We start from the raw sequence: 22,805 nt of genomic DNA on the forward strand, positions 1-22,805 counted from the left end.
GTCGCTGTCCGACTCTTGCGACCCTGTGAAGTGCAGCACGCCAGGCCTCCCTGTCCATCACCACTCCCGGAGTTCACCCAAACTCACGTCCATCGAGTCGGTGATGCCATCCAGCCATCTCATCCTCTGTCGTTCCCCTTTCCTCCTGCCCCCAATCCCTGGCAGCATCAGAGTCTTTTCCAATGAGTCAACTCTTCGCATGAGGTGGCCAAAGTACTGGAGTTTCAGCTTTAGCGTCATTCCTTCCAAAGAACACCCAGGACTGATCTCTTTCGGAATGGACCGGTTGGATCTCCTTGCAGTCCATGGGACTCTCAATAGTCTTCTCCAACACCACAGTTCAAGAGCATCATTCTTTGGCGCTCAGTTTCTTCACAGTCCAACTCTCACACCTTACACGACCACGGAAAAAACCATGGACTGACTAGACGGACCTGTGTTGGCAAGTAATGTCCCTGCGTTTGAGTATGCTATCTAGGTGGTCATAAATTTCCTTCCAAGGAGTAAGCGTCTTTTAATTTCATGGCTGCAATCACCATCTGCAGTGATTTTGGAGCCCCCCAAAATAAAGTCTGCCACTTGTTTCCACTGTTCCTCCCCATTATTTCCATGAAGTGATGGGACCAGATGGCAATGATCTTCGTTTTTCTGAATATTGAGCTTTAAGCCTACTTTTTCACTCTCCTCTTTCACTTTCATCAAGAGGCTTTTGAGTTCCTCTTCACTTTCTGCCATAAGGGGGTGGTGTCATCTGCATATCTGAGGATATTGATATTTCTCCCAGCAATCTTGATTCCAGCTTGTGCGTCTTCCAGCCCAGCATTTCTCGTGATGTACTCTGCATATAAGTTAAATAAGCATAAGCAGGGTGACAATACACAGCCTTGACGTACTCCTTTTCCTATTTGGAACCAGTCTGTTTCTCCATTGCTGCCCTGTAAATGAATTCTTCAGTACCATTTTTCTAGTTTCTGTATATATGCGTTAAAATATGATATTTCTCTTTCTCTTTCTGACTTACTTTCACTCTATATAATAGGTTCTAGGTTCATCCACCACGTTAGAACTGACTCAAATGCGTTCCTTCTTATGGCTGTGTAATATTTCACCATGTATATGTCCACAACTTCTTCATGCATTCTTCTGTCAGTGGACCTCTAGGTTGCTTCCATGTTCTAGCTGTTGTAAATAGTGCTGCAGTGAACAATGGGATACATGTGTCCCTTTCGATTTGATTTCTTCAGGGTATAATGCCTAGGAGTAGGATTGCTGGGTCATGTGGTGCTTTTATTCCTAGTTTCTTAAGGAATCTCCATACCGTCTTCCATCGTGGCTGTATCAATTTTCATTCCGACCAACAGTGCAGGAGCTTTCCCTTTTCTCCACACCCTCCTCCAGCATTTATGTTTGCAGACTTTGAGGATGGCCATTGTGACTGGTATGAGGTGATATCTCATTGTGGCTTTGACTTGCATTTCTCTAATAATGAGTCGATGTGATCATTTTTCAGGTGTGTGTTGGTCATCTGTATGTTCTTCTTGTCGAGAAATGTCTGTTTAGGGTCTTTTTCTCACTTTTGATTGGGTTTGTTTGTTTTCCTGATATTGAGTTATATGAGCTGCTTGTATATTTTGGAAGTTATCCTTTGTCAGTTGTTTCATTTGCTGTCATTTTCTCCCATTCTGAGGACTGTCTTTTCATCTTGCTTATCGTTTCCTTTGCTGTGCAAAAGATGCTAAGTTTAATCAGTCCCACTGGTTTGCTTTGATTTTTGTTTCCATTACTCTAGGAAATGGGACATAGAGGATCTTGCTTTGATTTATGTCAACAAGTTTCTGCCTATGTCTCTTCTAAAGAGTTTTATAGTTTCTGGTCTTACAGTTTAGGTCTTTTAATCCATTTTGAGTTTATCTTTTGTGTATGGTGTTAGGAAGTGTTTATATTTCATTCTTTTGCATGTAGCTGTCCAGTTTTTCCCAGCACCACTTATTGAAGAGGCTATCTTTTCCCCATTGTATATTCTTGCCTCTTTGTCCAAAATAAGGTAACCTGTAGGTGCATGGATTTATTTCTGGCTTTCTATCTTGTTCCCTTGGTCTTATATTTCTGTTTTGTTTTTTTTTTTTTGCCAGTACCATTCTGTCTTGATGACTGTACCTTTGTAGTATTATCTGAAGTCAGGAAGGTTGGTTCCTCCAGCTCCCTTGTTCTTTTTTAAGGACTGCTTTGGCTATCTGGAGTCTTTTGTGTTTCCATATGAACTGTGAAAATTTTTGTTGTAGTTCTGTGGAAAAATGCCATTGGTCATTTGATAGGTATTGCACCTGAGGTGTGTGGATTACATTTGGTAGTATAACGTTTTCACAATATTGATTCTTCCATCCCAGGAACATGGAATATCTCTCCATCTGTTTCTGTTTGGTTTCTTTCATTAGTGTCTTATAATTTTCTGTGTACAGTTCTTTCATCTCCTTAGGTAAGTTTATTCCTAATATACTTAATTCTTTTCATTGCAGTGGTGAATGGGATTGATTCCTTAATTGCTCTCTCTGATTTTTCATTGTTAGTATATGGAAATGCAAGTGATTTCTGTGTATTGATTTTGTATCCTGCAACTTTGCTAAATTCACTGATTAGCTCCAGTAATTTTCTGATAGTATCTTTAGGGTGTTTTATGTACAGTATCATGTCATCTGCAAACAGTGAGAACTTTACTTCTTCTTTTCTGATCTGGATTCCTTTTATTTCTGTTTCTTCGCTGATTGCTGTCACTAGGACTTCCAGAACTATGTTGAATAGTAGTGGTGAAAGTGGACACCCTTGTCTTGTTCCTGATCTTAGTGGGAATGCTTTCAGTTTTGCACCATTGAGACTAATGTTTGCTGTAGGCCAATCATATATGGCCTTTACTATGTTGAGGTAGGTTCCTTCTATGTCCATTTTTTGAAGAGTTTTAATCATAAATAGGTGCTGAATTTTGTCAAAGGCTTTTTCTGCATCAATTGAGATTATCATATGGTTTTTATCTTTCAATATGTTACTATGGTGTATCACATTGATTGATTTCCATATATTGAATCCTTGCATCCCTGGATTAAACCCAACTTGATCGTGGTGTATGAGCTTTTAGATGTGTTGCCGTCCAGCATTTACCAAAAAGTTTTCAGGAGCTTAACTGAAGTGGTGGGATAGTGTAGTTTGTGTGTCATAGGAATCTCCTCAAAGGATGATGTCATCAGTGTGAGGTCCTAATTGTGTCCTAGAAAAAGTTAGAGCTGGTGAAAATGTTGCCTTCAAAGACTGTGTGAGATGGCAGGTGTGGACACTGGCCCCACTGAGTAGACAGGTGACGGTGTATCGTTTCCCTTTGAAGGTGAAGGTTCAGTGTAGCTGAGAAGTTGTTGAAATAGGCAGTGAAAACAGCATGCTAGCCAAATGTTTTGCTATGACTGAAAAGTATTTGCCAGTTATTTGTTGGAAGCAGTATTATCAACAAAATACATGGAGCCCTAGTGAGTGGGGCCATGACACCAAGGGTACAAGTTCACACTGAGGCCCTGTTCTTGCTTTACAGCTTTAAGATCAAGTAAAATTTGTTAAGTGCAGCAGAAGTTGGGATAATCACACCTTGCTCAGTAGGTTTCCTATAACAGGTTTCAATTTGTGAAGACCCTGCTTTCATTGAGATTGAATCTTTTAAAAAACAACTGAGGTGAAAAGTGTGATTGCATCTAAGGGAAAAAGGGCCATAGGGTCTCATATTTTAAAGGTGAGTATAGGGGCAAGGGCTGAATTTTATTACTCATTGAGTTAGATTCTCCACGTGCACTAGAGGCTATTTGGGGTAATGGAGGTTTTGGCACTGGGAAATGTAGGCAAGGCAGTAATTCCAGTGGTTAAGGTTAGGCATATCTGTTTCTATGTCACGTTCCTTTACTCCCTGGTTGTTTGTAGTAGCTTGCCCAAATGTGGGCCAGAAGAGGAACAGAAATTGATGAGGGGCAAAAACTCAATTGTCACACCTGAAAAGTGGGATCTGATTATTGCACAGAGCCACCACCCCTACATCACCCCTCTCCCTAGATGGGACCTCTGAAACACACAGAAACACCAAGTCCTTTTCCTTCTCACCAGTGGGATGAAGAGTTCAGGAAGCAATCTTCAGTCTGCAGTTCTCAGTCTTCGCCCAGTCCTCAGTCCCAGTGTCTGGGTAAGTATGGACTGGCTGGTCTGGGCCCTAGACTGAAAGGACGCCTCCTCCCTCCCTCCTCACACACCGGACCCTTCCCTTTCTCCCCTCTCCATCATCAAAAACACACGCACACACATCTTTTTACTGCTTGTTGATACTTTAATCGTCAACATCTGAATACTTTGATCAGTCCAGAGGGGACCATCGTTGTATGTTTGATGTCTGCACAAACGACTATTCTGCCTTTGCTTTTCCTGGAGTTACAGCAGATGGCTCAGCATCTTGGGCTCCAGGTGGGCACAGGGGCTTACTTGCAGAATCGTCAGAAGTGTTGGAAGAATCCTCTGGGGGTTCTTCATCCGCCATTGGCCCACTTTCATTCTTCTTTTTATTCTGCGGGTGGTGGTAGAAGACTGGATTCGCCGACTTCTTCCCTTTCTTTTTCCGGCCCGGATTCCGCTGAAGGGTTGATTTTACCTTCCTCGTGGGCTTTCGTATCTGGTAAGAAAACAGAGTCATCCAGAAAGACATTAGTGGAGGAGGATGGGAAGAACTTTGAGAGAACGGGTGTGCATTGAGGAGGGGTTTGTGCCAGGCAAGCTGCGGCAGGGCGAGTCTTGGGTGGGGGATGAAGAGGAAGAACATGAGCAGGGTAATCTGACCTTCTGACTGTCCAAGCCATCGGACTGATCAGTGTTCTTTCTCTTCCTTTCGTTAGCACTTGAAGCTTGTTGCTGCAAATGGAAAGCGTCTATCTCGATTTCTGTTTCCTCCTCCTTCACTTCCTTAATTAGGTCTGCCATGTTGTAGCAACGGTGGCCTCCACCAAGGCGCCTGGCGTCTCTATATATACCGTCGCAGGACAATGGTGAGCCACAACTGTCCGTTTGATTGGTCAGCAAGAAATTTCTCCAGCCAATGGTAGCCCTGACACTGCTGACATCACAAAGCGCCGCTTGGGAACATCCATGGGGGCGGGGAGGGTGCAAAGGAGTCCAAGTGCTCTGGTTTGAGAAAAGAAGTGCTTTCGCAACAACCATTAAAGAGCCTTCCCAATTTGACTTTCCGGAAAACATTTCCTCATCTTGTCCAGTTCAGTTCTTGTGGTGTAGAAGTTAGGGAGCCAGTGTTCCTTGCAAACCATTTCTCATGGCCACCCCCATTCAGTGTTTAATTCTGTCATCTTCCGGATCTCATTACCTAGTATTTGGTGTGTTGTTTTTTTTTAAACAGTTTACTTTAGAAGTTTTAGATTTGCACGATAATTGTGAAGAGTGTTTTCATATACTCCACAACCAATTCTCTTGTTTACCATTGTACATTAGTATTGAACATTTGTTCAAATTAGTGAACCCACAGTGAAAGAGTATTATGAACTAAAGTCTGGACATTATCAGATTTCTTTCAGTACAGTTCAGTTCAGTCGCTCAGTTGTGTCCGACTCTTTGCGACCCCATGAACAGCACGCCAAGCCTCCCTGTCCATCACCAACTCCGGGAGTTTACCCAAACCTATATCCATTGAGTCGGTGATTCCATCCAACCATCTCATCCACTGTTGTCCCCTTCTCCTCCTGCCCTCAAACTTTCCCAGCATCAGGGTCTTTCCAAATGAGTCATCTCTTTGCATCAGGTGGCGAAAGTATTGGAGTTTCAGCTTCAACATCAGTCCTTCAAATGAACACCCAGGACTGATCTCCTTTAGAATGGACTGGTTGGATCTCCTTGCAGTCCAAGGGACTCTCAAGAGTCTTCTCCAACACCACAGTTCAAAAGCATCAATTCTTCGGCGCTCAGCTTTCTTCACAGTCCAACTCCCACATCCATACATGACCACTGGAAAAACCATAACCTTACTAGACGGACCTTTGTCAGCAAAGTAATGTCTGCTTTTTAATATGCTGTCTAGGTTGGTCAGAACTTTCCTTCCAAGGAGTAAGCGTCTTTTAGTTTCATGGCTTCTGTCACCATCTGCAGTGATTTTGGAGGCCACAAAAGTAAAGTCTGCCACTGTTTCCATTGTTTCCCCATCTATTTGCCAGGAAGTGATGGGACCGGATGCTATCATCTTCGTTTTCTGAATGTTGAGCTTTAAGCCAACTTTTTCACTCTCCTCTTTCACTTTCATCAGGAAGCTCTAGTTCTTCTTCATTTTCTGCCATAAGTGTGGTGTCATCAGCGTATCTGAGGTTATTGATATTTCTCCCGGCACTCTTGTTTCCAGCTTGTGCTTCATCCAGTGGATAGTTTCTCATGAAGTACTTTGCATATACGTTAAATAAGCAGGGTGACAACATACAGCCTTGACTTACTCACTTCCCGATTTGGACCCAGCTCGTCATTGCATGTTCAGTTCTAACTGTTGCTTCGTGACCTGCATACAGATTTCTCAAGAGGCAGTTCAGGTGGTCTGGTATTCCCATCTCTTTCAAAATTTTCCGGTTTGCTGTGATCCACACAGTCAAAGGCTATGGCATAGTCAATAAAGCAGAAATAGATGTTTTTCTGGAACATTTTCAGATTTCCTTGGTTTTTACCTAATGTCCTTTTGCTGTCCCAGTATCCATCCAGGATACCATACTAAATCCAGTCATTCCATATTCTGCCTTGTTAGGTTCCTCTTTGCTGTGACAATTTTTTAGATTTCTTTTTTTTTTTTTCTATTATTAAAAATTTGTTCATTTTTTAATTGAAGGATAATTGCTCTACTAAATTTTGTTGTTTTCTGTCTAACCTCAACATGAATCATCCATAGGTATACTTATATCTCCTCCCTGTTGAACCTCCCTCCTATCTCTCTCGCCATATTATCCCTCTAGGTTGATACAGAGCCCCTGTTTGAGTTTTCTGAGCCATACAGCAAACTCCCTTTGGCTATCTTTGAGCATATGATAATTTAAGATTCCATGTTGCTCTTTCAATACATCTCACCTTTTCCTCCCCTCTCCCCATGTCCATAAGTCTATTCTCTATGTCTGTTTCTCCAATCAGTTCAGTTCAGTTCAGTTCAGTCGCTCAGTCGTGTCCGACTCTTTGCGACCCTGTGAAGTGCAGCACGCCAGGCCTCCCTGTCCATCACCAACTCCCGGAGTTCACCCAAACTCACGTCCATCGAGTCGGTGATGCCATCCAGCCATCTCATCCTCTGTCGTCCCCTTTTCCTCCTGCCCCCAATCCCTGGCAGCATCAGAGTCTTTTCCAATGAGTCAACTCTTCGCATGAGGTGGCCAAAGTACTGGAGTTTCAGCTTTAGCATCATTCCTTCCAAAGAACACCCAGGACTGATCTCTTTCGGAATGGACCGGTTGGATCTCCTTGCAGTCCATGGGACTCTCAATAGTCTTCTCCAACACCACAGTTCAAGAGCATCAATTCTTTGGCGCTCAGTTTTCTTCACAGTCCAACTCTCACACCTATACACGACCACCGGAAAAACCATGGCCTTGACTAGACGGACCTTTGTTGGCAAAGTAATGTCCCTGCTTTTGAGTATGCTATCTAGGTTGGTCATAAATTTCCTTCCAAGGAGTAAGCGTCTTTTAATTTCATGGCTGCAATCACCATCTGCAGTGATTTTGGAGCCCCCAAAATAAAGTCTGCCACTGTTTTCCACTGTTTCCCCATCTATTTCCCATGAAGTGATGGGACCAGATGGCATGATCTTCGTTTTCTGAATATTGAGCTTTAAGCCTACTTTTTCACTCTCCTCTTTCACTTTCATCAAGAGGCTTTTGAGTTCCTCTTCACTTTCTGCCATAAGGGTGGTGTCATCTGCATATCTGAGGATATTGATATTTCTCCCAGCAATCTTGATTCCAGCTTGTGCGTCTTCCAGCCCAGCATTTCTCGTGATGTACTCTGCATATAAGTTAAATAAGCATAAGCAGGGTGACAATACACAGCCTTGACGTACTCCTTTTCCTATTTGGAACCAGTCTGTTTCTCCATTGCTGCCCTGTAAATGAATTCTTCAGTACCATTTTTCTAGTTTCTGTATATATGCGTTAAAATATGATATTTCTCTTTCTCTTTCTGACTTACTTCACTCTATATAATAGGTTCTAGGTTCATCCACCACGTTAGAACTGACTCAAATGCGTTCCTTCTTATGGCTGTGTAATATTTCACCATGTATATGTCCACAACTTCTTCATGCATTCTTCTGTCAGTGGACATCTAGGTTGCTTCCATGTTCTAGCTGTTGTAAATAGTGCTGCAGTGAACAATGGGATACATGTGTCCCTTTCGATTTTGATTTCTTCAGGGTATATGCCTAGGAGTAGGATTGCTGGGTCATGTGGTGCTTTTATTCCTAGTTTCTTAAGGAATCTCCATACCGTCTTCCATAGTGGCTGTTATCAATTTTCATTCCGACCAACAGTGCAGGAGCTTTCCCTTTTCTCCACACCCTCTCCAGCATTTATTGTTTGCAGACTTTGAGGATGGCCATTGTGACTGGTATGAGGTGATATCTCATTGTGGCTTTGACTTGCATTTCTCTAATAATGAGCGATGTTGAGCATCTTTTCAGGTGTGTGTTGGTCATCTGTATGTCTTCTGTCGAGAAATGTCTGTTTAGGTCTTTTTCTCACTTTTTGATTGGGTTGTTTGTTTTCCTGATATTGAGTTATATGAGCTGCTTGTATATTTTGGAAATTAATCCTTTGTCAGTTGTTTCATTTGCTGTCATTTTCTCCCATTCTGAGGACTGTCTTTTCATCTTGCTTATCGTTTCCTTTGCTGTGCAAAAGATGCTAAGTTTAATCAGGTCCCACTGGTTTGCTTTGATTTTTGTTTCCATTACTCTAGGAAATGGGACATAGAGGATCTTGCTTTGATTTATGTCAACAAGTGTTCTGCCTATGTTCTCTTCTAAGAGTTTTATAGTTTCTGGTCTTACAGTTAGGTCTCTAATCCATTTTGAGTTTATCTTTGTGTATGGTGTTAGGAAGTGTTCTAATTTCATTCTTTTGCATGTAGCTGTCCAGTTTTCCCAGCACCACTTATTGAAGAGGCTATCTTTTCCCCATTGTATATTCTTGCCTCCTTTGTCAAAAATAAGGTACCTGTAGGTGCATGGATTTATTTCTGGGCTTTCTATCTTGTTCCCTTGGTCTATATTTCTGTTTTTGTTTTTTTTTTTTTTGTGCCAGTACCATTCTGTCTTGATGACTGTACCTTTGTAGTATTATCTGAAGTCAGGAAGGTTGGTTCCTCCAGCTCCCTTGTTCTTTTTTAAGACTGCTTTGGCTATCTGGAGTCTTTTGTGTTTCCATATGAACTGTGAAAATTTTTGTTGTAGTTCTGTGAAAAATGCCATTGGTCATTTGATAGGTATTGCACTGAGTGTGTGGATTACATTTGGTAGTATAATCGTTTTCACAATATTGATTCTTCCATCCCAGGAACATGGAATATCTCTCCATCTGTTTCTGTTTGGTTTCTTTCATTAGTGTCTTATAATTTTCTGTGTACAGTTCTTTCATCTCCTTAGGTAAGTTTATTCCTATATACTTAATTCTTTTCATTGCAGTGGTGAATGGGATTGATTCCTTAATTGCTCTCTCTGATTTTTCATTGTTAGTATATGGAAATGCAAGTGATTTCTGTGTATTGATTTTGTATCCTGCAACTTTGCTAAATTCACTGATTAGCTCCAGTAATTTTCTGATAGTATCTTTAGGGTGTTTTATGTACAGTATCATGTCATCTGCAAACAGTGAGAACTTTACTTCTTCTTTTCTGATCTGGATTCCTTTTATTTCTGTTTCTTCGCTGATTGCTGTCACTAGGACTTCCAGAACTATGTTGAATAGTAGTGGTGAAAGTGGACACCCTTGTCTTGTTCCTGATCTTAGTGGGAATGCTTTCAGTTTTTCACCATTGAGACTAATGTTTGCTGTAGGCCAATCATATATGGCCTTTACTATGTTGAGGTAGGTTCCTTCTATGTCCATTTTTTGAAGAGTTTTAATCATAAATAGGTGCTGAATTTTGTCAAAGGCTTTTTCTGCATCAATTGAGATTATCATATGGTTTTTATCTTTCAATATGTTACTATGGTGTATCACATTGATTGATTTCCATATATTGAATCCTTGCATCCCTGGATTAAACCCAACTTGATCGTGGTGTATGAGCTTTTAGATGTGTTGCCGTCCAGCATTTACCAAAAAGTTTTCAGGAGCTTAGCTGAAGTGGTGGGATAGTGTAGTTTGTGTGTCATAGGAATCTCCTCAAAGGATGATGTCATCAGTGTGAGGTCCTAATTGTGTCCTAGAAAAAGTTAGAGCTGGTGAAAATGTTGCCTTCAAAGACTGTGTGAGATGGCAGGTGTGGACACTGGCCCCACTGAGTAGACAGGTGACGGTGTATCGTTTCCCTTTGAAGGTGAAGGTTCAGTGTAGCTGAGAAGTTGTTGAAATAGGCAGTGAAAACAGCATGCTAGCCAAATGTTTTGCTATGACTGAAAAGTATTTGCCAGTTATTTGTTGGAAGCAGTATTATCAACAAAATACATGGAGCCCTAGTGAGTGGGGCCATGACACCAAGGGTACAAGTTCACACTGAGGCCCTGTTCTTGCTTTACAGCTTTAAGATCAAGTAAAATTTGTTAAGTGCAGCAGAAGTTGGGATAATCACACCTTGCTCAGTAGGTTTCCTATAACAGGTTTCAATTTGTGAAGACCCTGCTTTCATTGAGATTGAATCTTTTAAAAAACAACTGAGGTGAAAAGTGTGATTGCATCTAAGGGAAAAAGGGCCATAGGGTCTCATATTTTAAAGGTGAGTATAGGGGCAAGGGCTGAATTTTATTACTCATTGAGTTAGATTCTCCACGTGCACTAGAGGCTATTTGGGGTAATGGAGGTTTTGGCACTGGGAAATGTAGGCAAGGCAGTAATTCCAGTGGTTAAGGTTAGGCATATCTGTTTCTATGTCACGTTCCTTTACTCCCTGGTTGTTTGTAGTAGCTTGCCCAAATGTGGGCCAGAAGAGGAACAGAAATTGATGAGGGGCAAAAACTCAATTGTCACACCTGAAAAGTGGGATCTGATTATTGCACAGAGCCACCACCCCTACATCACCCCTCTCCCTAGATGGGACCTCTGAAACACACAGAAACACCAAGTCCTTTTCCTTCTCACCAGTGGGATGAAGAGTTCAGGAAGCAATCTTCAGTCTGCAGTTCTCAGTCTTCGCCCAGTCCTCAGTCCCAGTGTCTGGGTAAGTATGGACTGGCTGGTCTGGGCCCTAGACTGAAAGGACGCCTCCTCCCTCCCTCCTCACACACCGGACCCTTCCCTTTCTCCCCTCTCCATCATCAAAAACACACGCACACACATCTTTTTACTGCTTGTTGATACTTTAATCGTCAACATCTGAATACTTTGATCAGTCCAGAGGGGACCATCGTTGTATGTTTGATGTCTGCACAAACGACTATTCTGCCTTTGCTTTTCCTGGAGTTACAGCAGATGGCTCAGCATCTTGGGCTCCAGGTGGGCACAGGGGCTTACTTGCAGAATCGTCAGAAGTGTTGGAAGAATCCTCTGGGGGTTCTTCATCCGCCATTGGCCCACTTTCATTCTTCTTTTTATTCTGCGGGTGGTGGTAGAAGACTGGATTCGCCGACTTCTTCCCTTTCTTTTTCCGGCCCGGATTCCGCTGAAGGGTTGATTTTACCTTCCTCGTGGGCTTTCGTATCTGGTAAGAAAACAGAGTCATCCAGAAAGACATTAGTGGAGGAGGATGGGAAGAACTTTGAGAGAACGGGTGTGCATTGAGGAGGGGTTTGTGCCAGGCAAGCTGCGGCAGGGCGAGTCTTGGGTGGGGGATGAAGAGGAAGAACATGAGCAGGGTAATCTGACCTTCTGACTGTCCAAGCCATCGGACTGATCAGTGTTCTTTCTCTTCCTTTCGTTAGCACTTGAAGCTTGTTGCTGCAAATGGAAAGCGTCTATCTCGATTTCTGTTTCCTCCTCCTTCACTTCCTTAATTAGGTCTGCCATGTTGTAGCAACGGTGGCCTCCACCAAGGCGCCTGGCGTCTCTATATATACCGTCGCAGGACAATGGTGAGCCACAACTGTCCGTTTGATTGGTCAGCAAGAAATTTCTCCAGCCAATGGTAGCCCTGACACTGCTGACATCACAAAGCGCCGCTTGGGAACATCCATGGGGGCGGGGAGGGTGCAAAGGAGTCCAAGTGCTCTGGTTTGAGAAAAGAAGTGCTTTCGCAACAACCATTAAAGAGCCTTCCCAATTTGACTTTCCGGAAAACATTTCCTCATCTTGTCCAGTTCAGTTCTTGTGGTGTAGAAGTTAGGGAGCCAGTGTTCCTTGCAAACCATTTCTCATGGCCACCCCCATTCAGTGTTTAATTCTGTCATCTTCCGGATCTCATTACCTAGTATTTGGTGTGTTGTTTTTTTTTAAACAGTTTACTTTAGAAGTTTTAGATTTGCACGATAATTGTGAAGAGTGTTTTCATATACTCCACAACCAATTCTCTTGTTTACCATTGTACATTAGTATTGAACATTTGTTCAAATTAGTGAACCCACAGTGAAAGAGTATTATGAACTAAAGTCTGGACATTATCAGATTTCTTTCAGTACAGTTCAGTTCAGTCGCTCAGTTGTGTCCGACTCTTTGCGACCCCATGAACAGCACGCCAAGCCTCCCTGTCCATCACCAACTCCGGGAGTTTACCCAAACCTATATCCATTGAGTCGGTGATTCCATCCAACCATCTCATCCACTGTTGTCCCCTTCTCCTCCTGCCCTCAAACTTTCCCAGCATCAGGGTCTTTCCAAATGAGTCATCTCTTTGCATCAGGTGGCGAAAGTATTGGAGTTTCAGCTTCAACATCAGTCCTTCAAATGAACACCCAGGACTGATCTCCTTTAGAATGGACTGGTTGGATCTCCTTGCAGTCCAAGGGACTCTCAAGAGTCTTCTCCAACACCACAGTTCAAAAGCATCAATTCTTCGGCGCTCAGCTTTCTTCACAGTCCAACTCCCACATCCATACATGACCACTGGAAAAACCATAACCTTACTAGACGGACCTTTGTCAGCAAAGTAATGTCTGCTTTTTAATATGCTGTCTAGGTTGGTCAGAACTTTCCTTCCAAGGAGTAAGCGTCTTTTAGTTTCATGGCTTCTGTCACCATCTGCAGTGATTTTGGAGGCCACAAAAGTAAAGTCTGCCACTGTTTCCATTGTTTCCCCATCTATTTGCCAGGAAGTGATGGGACCGGATGCTATCATCTTCGTTTTCTGAATGTTGAGCTTTAAGCCAACTTTTTCACTCTCCTCTTTCACTTTCATCAGGAAGCTCTAGTTCTTCTTCATTTTCTGCCATAAGTGTGGTGTCATCAGCGTATCTGAGGTTATTGATATTTCTCCCGGCACTCTTGTTTCCAGCTTGTGCTTCATCCAGTGGATAGTTTCTCATGAAGTACTTTGCATATACGTTAAATAAGCAGGGTGACAACATACAGCCTTGACTTACTCACTTCCCGATTTGGACCCAGCTCGTCATTGCATGTTCAGTTCTAACTGTTGCTTCGTGACCTGCATACAGATTTCTCAAGAGGCAGTTCAGGTGGTCTGGTATTCCCATCTCTTTCAAAATTTTCCGGTTTGCTGTGATCCACACAGTCAAAGGCTATGGCATAGTCAATAAAGCAGAAATAGATGTTTTTCTGGAACATTTTCAGATTTCCTTGGTTTTTACCTAATGTCCTTTTGCTGTCCCAGTATCCATCCAGGATACCATACTAAATCCAGTCATTCCATATTCTGCCTTGTTAGGTTCCTCTTTGCTGTGACGATTTTTTAGATTTCTTTTTTTTTTTTTCTATTATTAAAAAATTTGTTCATTTTTTAATTGAAGGATAATTGCTCTACTAAATTTTGTTGTTTTCTGTCTAACCTCAACATGAATCATCCATAGGTATACTTATATCTCCTCCCTGTTGAACCTCCCTCCTATCTCTCTCGCCATATTATCCCTCTAGGTTGATACAGAGCCCCTGTTTGAGTTTTCTGAGCCATACAGCAAACTCCCTTTGGCTATCTTTGAGCATATGATAATTTAAGATTCCATGTTGCTCTTTCAATACATCTCACCTTTTCCTCCCCTCTCCCCATGTCCATAAGTCTATTCTCTATGTCTGTTTCTCCAATCAGTTCAGTTCAGTTCAGTTCAGTCGCTCAGTCGTGTCCGACTCTTTGCGACCCTGTGAAGTGCAGCACGCCAGGCCTCCCTGTCCATCACCAACTCCCGGAGTTCACCCAAACTCACGTCCATCGAGTCGGTGATGCCATCCAGCCATCTCATCCTCTGTCGTCCCCTTTTCCTCCTGCCCCCAATCCCTGGCAGCATCAGAGTCTTTTCCAATGAGTCAACTCTTCGCATGAGGTGGCCAAAGTACTGGAGTTTCAGCTTTAGCATCATTCCTTCCAAAGAACACCCAGGACTGATCTCTTTCGGAATGGACCGGTTGGATCTCCTTGCAGTCCATGGGACTCTCAATAGTCTTCTCCAACACCACAGTTCAAGAGCATCAATTCTTTGGCGCTCAGTTTTCTTCACAGTCCAACTCTCACACCTATACACGACCACCGGAAAAACCATGGCCTTGACTAGACGGACCTTTGTTGGCAAAGTAATGTCCCTGCTTTTGAGTATGCTATCTAGGTTGGTCATAAATTTCCTTCCAAGGAGTAAGCGTCTTTTAATTTCATGGCTGCAATCACCATCTGCAGTGATTTTGGAGCCCCCCAAAATAAAGTCTGCCACTGTTTTCCACTGTTTCCCCATCTATTTCCCATGAAGTGATGGGACCAGATGGCATGATCTTCGTTTTCTGAATATTGAGCTTTAAGCCTACTTTTTCACTCTCCTCTTTCACTTTCATCAAGAGGCTTTTGAGTTCCTCTTCACTTTCTGCCATAAGGGTGGTGTCATCTGCATATCTGAGGATATTGATATTTCTCCCAGCAATCTTGATTCCAGCTTGTGCGTCTTCCAGCCCAGCATTTCTCGTGATGTACTCTGCATATAAGTTAAATAAGCATAAGCAGGGTGACAATACACAGCCTTGACGTACTCCTTTTCCTATTTGGAACCAGTCTGTTTCTCCATTGCTGCCCTGTAAATGAATTCTTCAGTACCATTTTTCTAGTTTCTGTATATATGCGTTAAAATATGATATTTCTCTTTCTCTTTCTGACTTACTTCACTCTATATAATAGGTTCTAGGTTCATCCACCACGTTAGAACTGACTCAAATGCGTTCCTTCTTATGGCTGTGTAATATTTCACCATGTATATGTCCACAACTTCTTCATGCATTCTTCTGTCAGTGGACATCTAGGTTGCTTCCATGTTCTAGCTGTTGTAAATAGTGCTGCAGTGAACAATGGGATACATGTGTCCCTTTCGATTTTGATTTCTTCAGGGTATATGCCTAGGAGTAGGATTGCTGGGTCATGTGGTGCTTTTATTCCTAGTTTCTTAAGGAATCTCCATACCGTCTTCCATAGTGGCTGTTATCAATTTTCATTCCGACCAACAGTGCAGGAGCTTTCCCTTTTCTCCACACCCTCTCCAGCATTTATTGTTTGCAGACTTTGAGGATGGCCATTGTGACTGGTATGAGGTGATATCTCATTGTGGCTTTGACTTGCATTTCTCTAATAATGAGCGATGTTGAGCATCTTTTCAGGTGTGTGTTGGTCATCTGTATGTCTTCTGTCGAGAAATGTCTGTTTAGGTCTTTTTCTCACTTTTTGATTGGGTTGTTTGTTTTCCTGATATTGAGTTATATGAGCTGCTTGTATATTTTGGAAATTAATCCTTTGTCAGTTGTTTCATTTGCTGTCATTTTCTCCCATTCTGAGGACTGTCTTTTCATCTTGCTTATCGTTTCCTTTGCTGTGCAAAAGATGCTAAGTTTAATCAGGTCCCACTGGTTTGCTTTGATTTTTGTTTCCATTACTCTAGGAAATGGGACATAGAGGATCTTGCTTTGATTTATGTCAACAAGTGTTCTGCCTATGTTCTCTTCTAAGAGTTTTATAGTTTCTGGTCTTACAGTTAGGTCTTTAATCCATTTTGAGTTTATCTTTGTGTATGGTGTTAGGAAGTGTTCTAATTTCATTCTTTTGCATGTAGCTGTCCAGTTTTCCCAGCACCACTTATTGAAGAGGCTATCTTTTCCCCATTGTATATTCTTGCCTCCTTTGTCAAAAATAAGGTACCTGTAGGTGCATGGATTTATTTCTGGGCTTTCTATCTTGTTCCCTTGGTCTATATTTCTGTTTTTGTTTTTTTTTTTTTTTGCCAGTACCATTCTGTCTTGATGACTGTACCTTTGTAGTATTATCTGAAGTCAGGAAGGTTGGTTCCTCCAGCTCCCTTGTTCTTTTTTAAGACTGCTTTGGCTATCTGGAGTCTTTTGTGTTTCCATATGAACTGTGAAAATTTTTGTTGTAGTTCTGTGAAAAATGCCATTGGTCATTTGATAGGTATTGCACTGAGTGTGTGGATTACATTTGGTAGTATAATCGTTTTCACAATATTGATTCTTCCATCCCAGGAACATGGAATATCTCTCCATCTGTTTCTGTTTGGTTTCTTTCATTAGTGTCTTATAATTTTCTGTGTACAGTTCTTTCATCTCCTTAGGTAAGTTTATTCCTATATACTTAATTCTTTTCATTGCAGTGGTGAATGGGATTGATTCCTTAATTGCTCTCTCTGATTTTTCATTGTTAGTATATGGAAATGCAAGTGATTTCTGTGTATTGATTTTGTATCCTGCAACTTTGCTAAATTCACTGATTAGCTCCAGTAATTTTCTGATAGTATCTTTAGGGTGTTTTATGTACAGTATCATGTCATCTGCAAACAGTGAGAACTTTACTTCTTCTTTTCTGATCTGGATTCCTTTTATTTCTGTTTCTTCGCTGATTGCTGTCACTAGGACTTCCAGAACTATGTTGAATAGTAGTGGTGAAAGTGGACACCCTTGTCTTGTTCCTGATCTTAGTGGGAATGCTTTCAGTTTTTCACCATTGAGACTAATGTTTGCTGTAGGCCAATCATATATGGCCTTTACTATGTTGAGGTAGGTTCCTTCTATGTCCATTTTTTGAAGAGTTTTAATCATAAATAGGTGCTGAATTTTGTCAAAGGCTTTTTCTGCATCAATTGAGATTATCATATGGTTTTTATCTTTCAATATGTTACTATGGTGTATCACATTGATTGATTTCCATATATTGAATCCTTGCATCCCTGGATTAAACCCAACTTGATCGTGGTGTATGAGCTTTTAGATGTGTTGCCGTCCAGCATTTACCAAAAAGTTTTCAGGAGCTTAGCTGAAGTGGTGGGATAGTGTAGTTTGTGTGTCATAGGAATCTCCTCAAAGGATGATGTCATCAGTGTGAGGTCCTAATTGTGTCCTAGAAAAAGTTAGAGCTGGTGAAAATGTTGCCTTCAAAGACTGTGTGAGATGGCAGGTGTGGACACTGGCCCCACTGAGTAGACAGGTGACGGTGTATCGTTTCCCTTTGAAGGTGAAGGTTCAGTGTAGCTGAGAAGTTGTTGAAATAGGCAGTGAAAACAGCATGCTAGCCAAATGTTTTGCTATGACTGAAAAGTATTTGCCAGTTATTTGTTGGAAGCAGTATTATCAACAAAATACATGGAGCCCTAGTGAGTGGGGCCATGACACCAAGGGTACAAGTTCACACTGAGGCCCTGTTCTTGCTTTACAGCTTTAAGATCAAGTAAAATTTGTTAAGTGCAGCAGAAGTTGGGATAATCACACCTTGCTCAGTAGGTTTCCTATAACAGGTTTCAATTTGTGAAGACCCTGCTTTCATTGAGATTGAATCTTTTAAAAAACAACTGAGGTGAAAAGTGTGATTGCATCTAAGGGAAAAAGGGCCATAGGGTCTCATATTTTAAAGGTGAGTATAGGGGCAAGGGCTGAATTTTATTACTCATTGAGTTAGATTCTCCACGTGCACTAGAGGCTATTTGGGGTAATGGAGGTTTTGGCACTGGGAAATGTAGGCAAGGCAGTAATTCCAGTGGTTAAGGTTAGGCATATCTGTTTCTATGTCACGTTCCTTTACTCCCTGGTTGTTTGTAGTAGCTTGCCCAAATGTGGGCCAGAAGAGGAACAGAAATTGATGAGGGGCAAAAACTCAATTGTCACACCTGAAAAGTGGGATCTGATTATTGCACAGAGCCACCACCCCTACATCACCCCTCTCCCTAGATGGGACCTCTGAAACACACAGAAACACCAAGTCCTTTTCCTTCTCACCAGTGGGATGAAGAGTTCAGGAAGCAATCTTCAGTCTGCAGTTCTCAGTCTTCACCCAGTCCTCAGTCCCAGTGTCTGGGTAAGTATGGACTGGCTGGTCTGGGCCCTAGACTGAAAGGACGCCTCCTCCCTCCCTCCTCACACACCGGACCCTTCCCTTTCTCCCCTCTCCATCATCAAAAACACACGCACACACATCTTTTTACTGCTTGTTGATACTTTAATCGTCAACATCTGAATACTTTGATCAGTCCAGAGGGGACCATCGTTGTATGTTTGATGTCTGCACAAACGACTATTCTGCCTTTGCTTTTCCTGGAGTTACAGCAGATGGCTCAGCATCTTGGGCTCCAGGTGGGCACAGGGGCTTACTTGCAGAATCGTCAGAAGTGTTGGAAGAATCCTCTGGGGGTTCTTCATCCGCCATTGGCCCACTTTCATTCTTCTTTTTATTCTGCGGGTGGTGGTAGAAGACTGGATTCGCCGACTTCTTCCCTTTCTTTTTCCGGCCCGGATTCCGCTGAAGGGTTGATTTTACCTTCCTCGTGGGCTTTCGTATCTGGTAAGAAAACAGAGTCATCCAGAAAGACATTAGTGGAGGAGGATGGGAAGAACTTTGAGAGAACGGGTGTGCATTGAGGAGGGGTTTGTGCCAGGCAAGCTGCGGCAGGGCGAGTCTTGGGTGGGGGATGAAGAGGAAGAACATGAGCAGGGTAATCTGACCTTCTGACTGTCCAAGCCATCGGACTGATCAGTGTTCTTTCTCTTCCTTTCGTTAGCACTTGAAGCTTGTTGCTGCAAATGGAAAGCGTCTATCTCGATTTCTGTTTCCTCCTCCTTCACTTCCTTAATTAGGTCTGCCATGTTGTAGCAACGGTGGCCTCCACCAAGGCGCCTGGCGTCTCTATATATACCGTCGCAGGACAATGGTGAGCCACAACTGTCCGTTTGATTGGTCAGCAAGAAATTTCTCCAGCCAATGGTAGCCCTGACACTGCTGACATCACAAAGCGCCGCTTGGGAACATCCATGGGGGCGGGGAGGGTGCAAAGGAGTCCAAGTGCTCTGGTTTGAGAAAAGAAGTGCTTTCGCAACAACCATTAAAGAGCCTTCCCAATTTGACTTTCCGGAAAACATTTCCTCATCTTGTCCAGTTCAGTTCTTGTGGTGTAGAAGTTAGGGAGCCAGTGTTCCTTGCAAACCATTTCTCATGGCCACCCCCATTCAGTGTTTAATTCTGTCATCTTCCGGATCTCATTACCTAGTATTTGGTGTGTTGTTTTTTTTTAAACAGTTTACTTTAGAAGTTTTAGATTTGCACGATAATTGTGAAGAGTGTTTTCATATACTCCACAACCAATTCTCTTGTTTACCATTGTACATTAGTATTGAACATTTGTTCAAATTAGTGAACCCACAGTGAAAGAGTATTATGAACTAAAGTCTGGACATTATCAGATTTCTTTCAGTACAGTTCAGTTCAGTCGCTCAGTTGTGTCCGACTCTTTGCGACCCCATGAACAGCACGCCAAGCCTCCCTGTCCATCACCAACTCCGGGAGTTTACCCAAACCTATATCCATTGAGTCGGTGATTCCATCCAACCATCTCATCCACTGTTGTCCCCTTCTCCTCCTGCCCTCAAACTTTCCCAGCATCAGGGTCTTTCCAAATGAGTCATCTCTTTGCATCAGGTGGCGAAAGTATTGGAGTTTCAGCTTCAACATCAGTCCTTCAAATGAACACCCAGGACTGATCTCCTTTAGAATGGACTGGTTGGATCTCCTTGCAGTCCAAGGGACTCTCAAGAGTCTTCTCCAACACCACAGTTCAAAAGCATCAATTCTTCGGCGCTCAGCTTTCTTCACAGTCCAACTCCCACATCCATACATGACCACTGGAAAAACCATAACCTTACTAGACGGACCTTTGTCAGCAAAGTAATGTCTGCTTTTTAATATGCTGTCTAGGTTGGTCAGAACTTTCCTTCCAAGGAGTAAGCGTCTTTTAGTTTCATGGCTTCTGTCACCATCTGCAGTGATTTTGGAGGCCACAAAAGTAAAGTCTGCCACTGTTTCCATTGTTTCCCCATCTATTTGCCAGGAAGTGATGGGACCGGATGCTATCATCTTCGTTTTCTGAATGTTGAGCTTTAAGCCAACTTTTTCACTCTCCTCTTTCACTTTCATCAGGAAGCTCTAGTTCTTCTTCATTTTCTGCCATAAGTGTGGTGTCATCAGCGTATCTGAGGTTATTGATATTTCTCCCGGCACTCTTGTTTCCAGCTTGTGCTTCATCCAGTGGATAGTTTCTCATGAAGTACTTTGCATATACGTTAAATAAGCAGGGTGACAACATACAGCCTTGACTTACTCACTTCCCGATTTGGACCCAGCTCGTCATTGCATGTTCAGTTCTAACTGTTGCTTCGTGACCTGCATACAGATTTCTCAAGAGGCAGTTCAGGTGGTCTGGTATTCCCATCTCTTTCAAAATTTTCCGGTTTGCTGTGATCCACACAGTCAAAGGCTATGGCATAGTCAATAAAGCAGAAATAGATGTTTTTCTGGAACATTTTCAGATTTCCTTGGTTTTTACCTAATGTCCTTTTGCTGTCCCAGTATCCATCCAGGATACCATACTAAATCCAGTCATTCCATATTCTGCCTTGTTAGGTTCCTCTTTGCTGTGACGATTTTTTAGATTTCTTTTTTTTTTTTTTCTATTATTAAAAAATTTGTTCATTTTTTAATTGAAGGATAATTGCTCTACTAAATTTTGTTGTTTTCTGTCTAACCTCAACATGAATCATCCATAGGTATACTTATATCTCCTCCCTGTTGAACCTCCCTCCTATCTCTCTCGCCATATTATCCCTCTAGGTTGATACAGAGCCCCTGTTTGAGTTTTCTGAGCCATACAGCAAACTCCCTTTGGCTATCTTTGAGCATATGATAATTTAAGATTCCATGTTGCTCTTTCAATACATCTCACCTTTTCCTCCCCTCTCCCCATGTCCATAAGTCTATTCTCTATGTCTGTTTCTCCAATCAGTTCAGTTCAGTTCAGTTCAGTCGCTCAGTCGTGTCCGACTCTTTGCGACCCTGTGAAGTGCAGCACGCCAGGCCTCCCTGTCCATCACCAACTCCCGGAGTTCACCCAAACTCACGTCCATCGAGTCGGTGATGCCATCCAGCCATCTCATCCTCTGTCGTCCCCTTTTCCTCCTGCCCCCAATCCCTGGCAGCATCAGAGTCTTTTCCAATGAGTCAACTCTTCGCATGAGGTGGCCAAAGTACTGGAGTTTCAGCTTTAGCATCATTCCTTCCAAAGAACACCCAGGACTGATCTCTTTCAGAATGGACCGGTTGGATCTCCTTGCAGTCCATGGGACTCTCAATAGTCTTCTCCAACACCACAGTTCAAGAGCATCAATTCTTTGGCGCTCAGTTTTCTTCACAGTCCAACTCTCACACCTATACACGACCACCGGAAAAACCATGGCCTTGACTAGACGGACCTTTGTTGGCAAAGTAATGTCCCTGCTTTTGAGTATGCTATCTAGGTTGGTCATAAATTTCCTTCCAAGGAGTAAGCGTCTTTTAATTTCATGGCTGCAATCACCATCTGCAGTGATTTTGGAGCCCCCCAAAATAAAGTCTGCCACTGTTTTCCACTGTTTCCCCATCTATTTCCCATGAAGTGATGGGACCAGATGGCATGATCTTCGTTTTCTGAATATTGAGCTTTAAGCCTACTTTTTCACTCTCCTCTTTCACTTTCATCAAGAGGCTTTTGAGTTCCTCTTCACTTTCTGCCATAAGGGTGGTGTCATCTGCATATCTGAGGATATTGATATTTCTCCCAGCAATCTTGATTCCAGCTTGTGCGTCTTCCAGCCCAGCATTTCTCGTGATGTACTCTGCATATAAGTTAAATAAGCATAAGCAGGGTGACAATACACAGCCTTGACGTACTCCTTTTCCTATTTGGAACCAGTCTGTTTCTCCATTGCTGCCCTGTAAATGAATTCTTCAGTACCATTTTTCTAGTTTCTGTATATATGCGTTAAAATATGATATTTCTCTTTCTCTTTCTGACTTACTTCACTCTATATAATAGGTTCTAGGTTCATCCACCACGTTAGAACTGACTCAAATGCGTTCCTTCTTATGGCTGTGTAATATTTCACCATGTATATGTCCACAACTTCTTCATGCATTCTTCTGTCAGTGGACATCTAGGTTGCTTCCATGTT

The 22,805-nt window shown here is 42.4% G+C and overlaps 3 protein-coding genes across 3 annotated transcripts; all 3 read right to left on the reverse strand.

Moving 5' to 3' along the window:
* Positions 1 to 4,330: 4,330 nt before the first annotated feature.
* LOC113889382 lies at positions 4,331 to 5,153 on the reverse strand. The gene is made up of 2 exons (XM_027536057.1): positions 4,855 to 5,153; positions 4,331 to 4,690 (listed from the first exon to the last, which is right to left on the reverse strand). Exons 1-2 carry the CDS (start codon positions 4,993 to 4,995, stop codon positions 4,427 to 4,429), a joined length of 405 nt encoding a protein of 134 aa, XP_027391858.1. The 5' UTR covers positions 4,996 to 5,153; the 3' UTR covers positions 4,331 to 4,426.
* Positions 5,154 to 11,538: 6,385 nt separating this feature from the next.
* On the reverse strand, positions 11,539 to 12,361 carry LOC113889381. Its single transcript, XM_027536056.1, has 2 exons — positions 12,063 to 12,361; positions 11,539 to 11,898 (listed from the first exon to the last, which is right to left on the reverse strand). Exons 1-2 carry the CDS (start codon positions 12,201 to 12,203, stop codon positions 11,635 to 11,637), a joined length of 405 nt encoding a protein of 134 aa, XP_027391857.1. The 5' UTR covers positions 12,204 to 12,361; the 3' UTR covers positions 11,539 to 11,634.
* A 6,386-nt stretch (positions 12,362 to 18,747) lies between these two features.
* LOC113889380 lies at positions 18,748 to 19,570 on the reverse strand. The gene is made up of 2 exons (XM_027536055.1): positions 19,272 to 19,570; positions 18,748 to 19,107 (listed from the first exon to the last, which is right to left on the reverse strand). The coding sequence occupies exons 1-2, from the start codon at positions 19,410 to 19,412 to the stop codon at positions 18,844 to 18,846; spliced, it is 405 nt and encodes a 134-aa protein (XP_027391856.1). The 5' UTR covers positions 19,413 to 19,570; the 3' UTR covers positions 18,748 to 18,843.
* Between the last annotated feature and the right edge of the window lie 3,235 nt (positions 19,571 to 22,805).

This window comes from Bos indicus x Bos taurus, unplaced genomic scaffold (assembly GCF_003369695.1).
Source record: "Bos indicus x Bos taurus breed Angus x Brahman F1 hybrid unplaced genomic scaffold, Bos_hybrid_MaternalHap_v2.0 tig00011892_arrow_arrow_obj, whole genome shotgun sequence".
In the NCBI taxonomy this organism is placed as follows: Eukaryota; Metazoa; Chordata; class Mammalia; order Artiodactyla; family Bovidae; genus Bos; species Bos indicus x Bos taurus.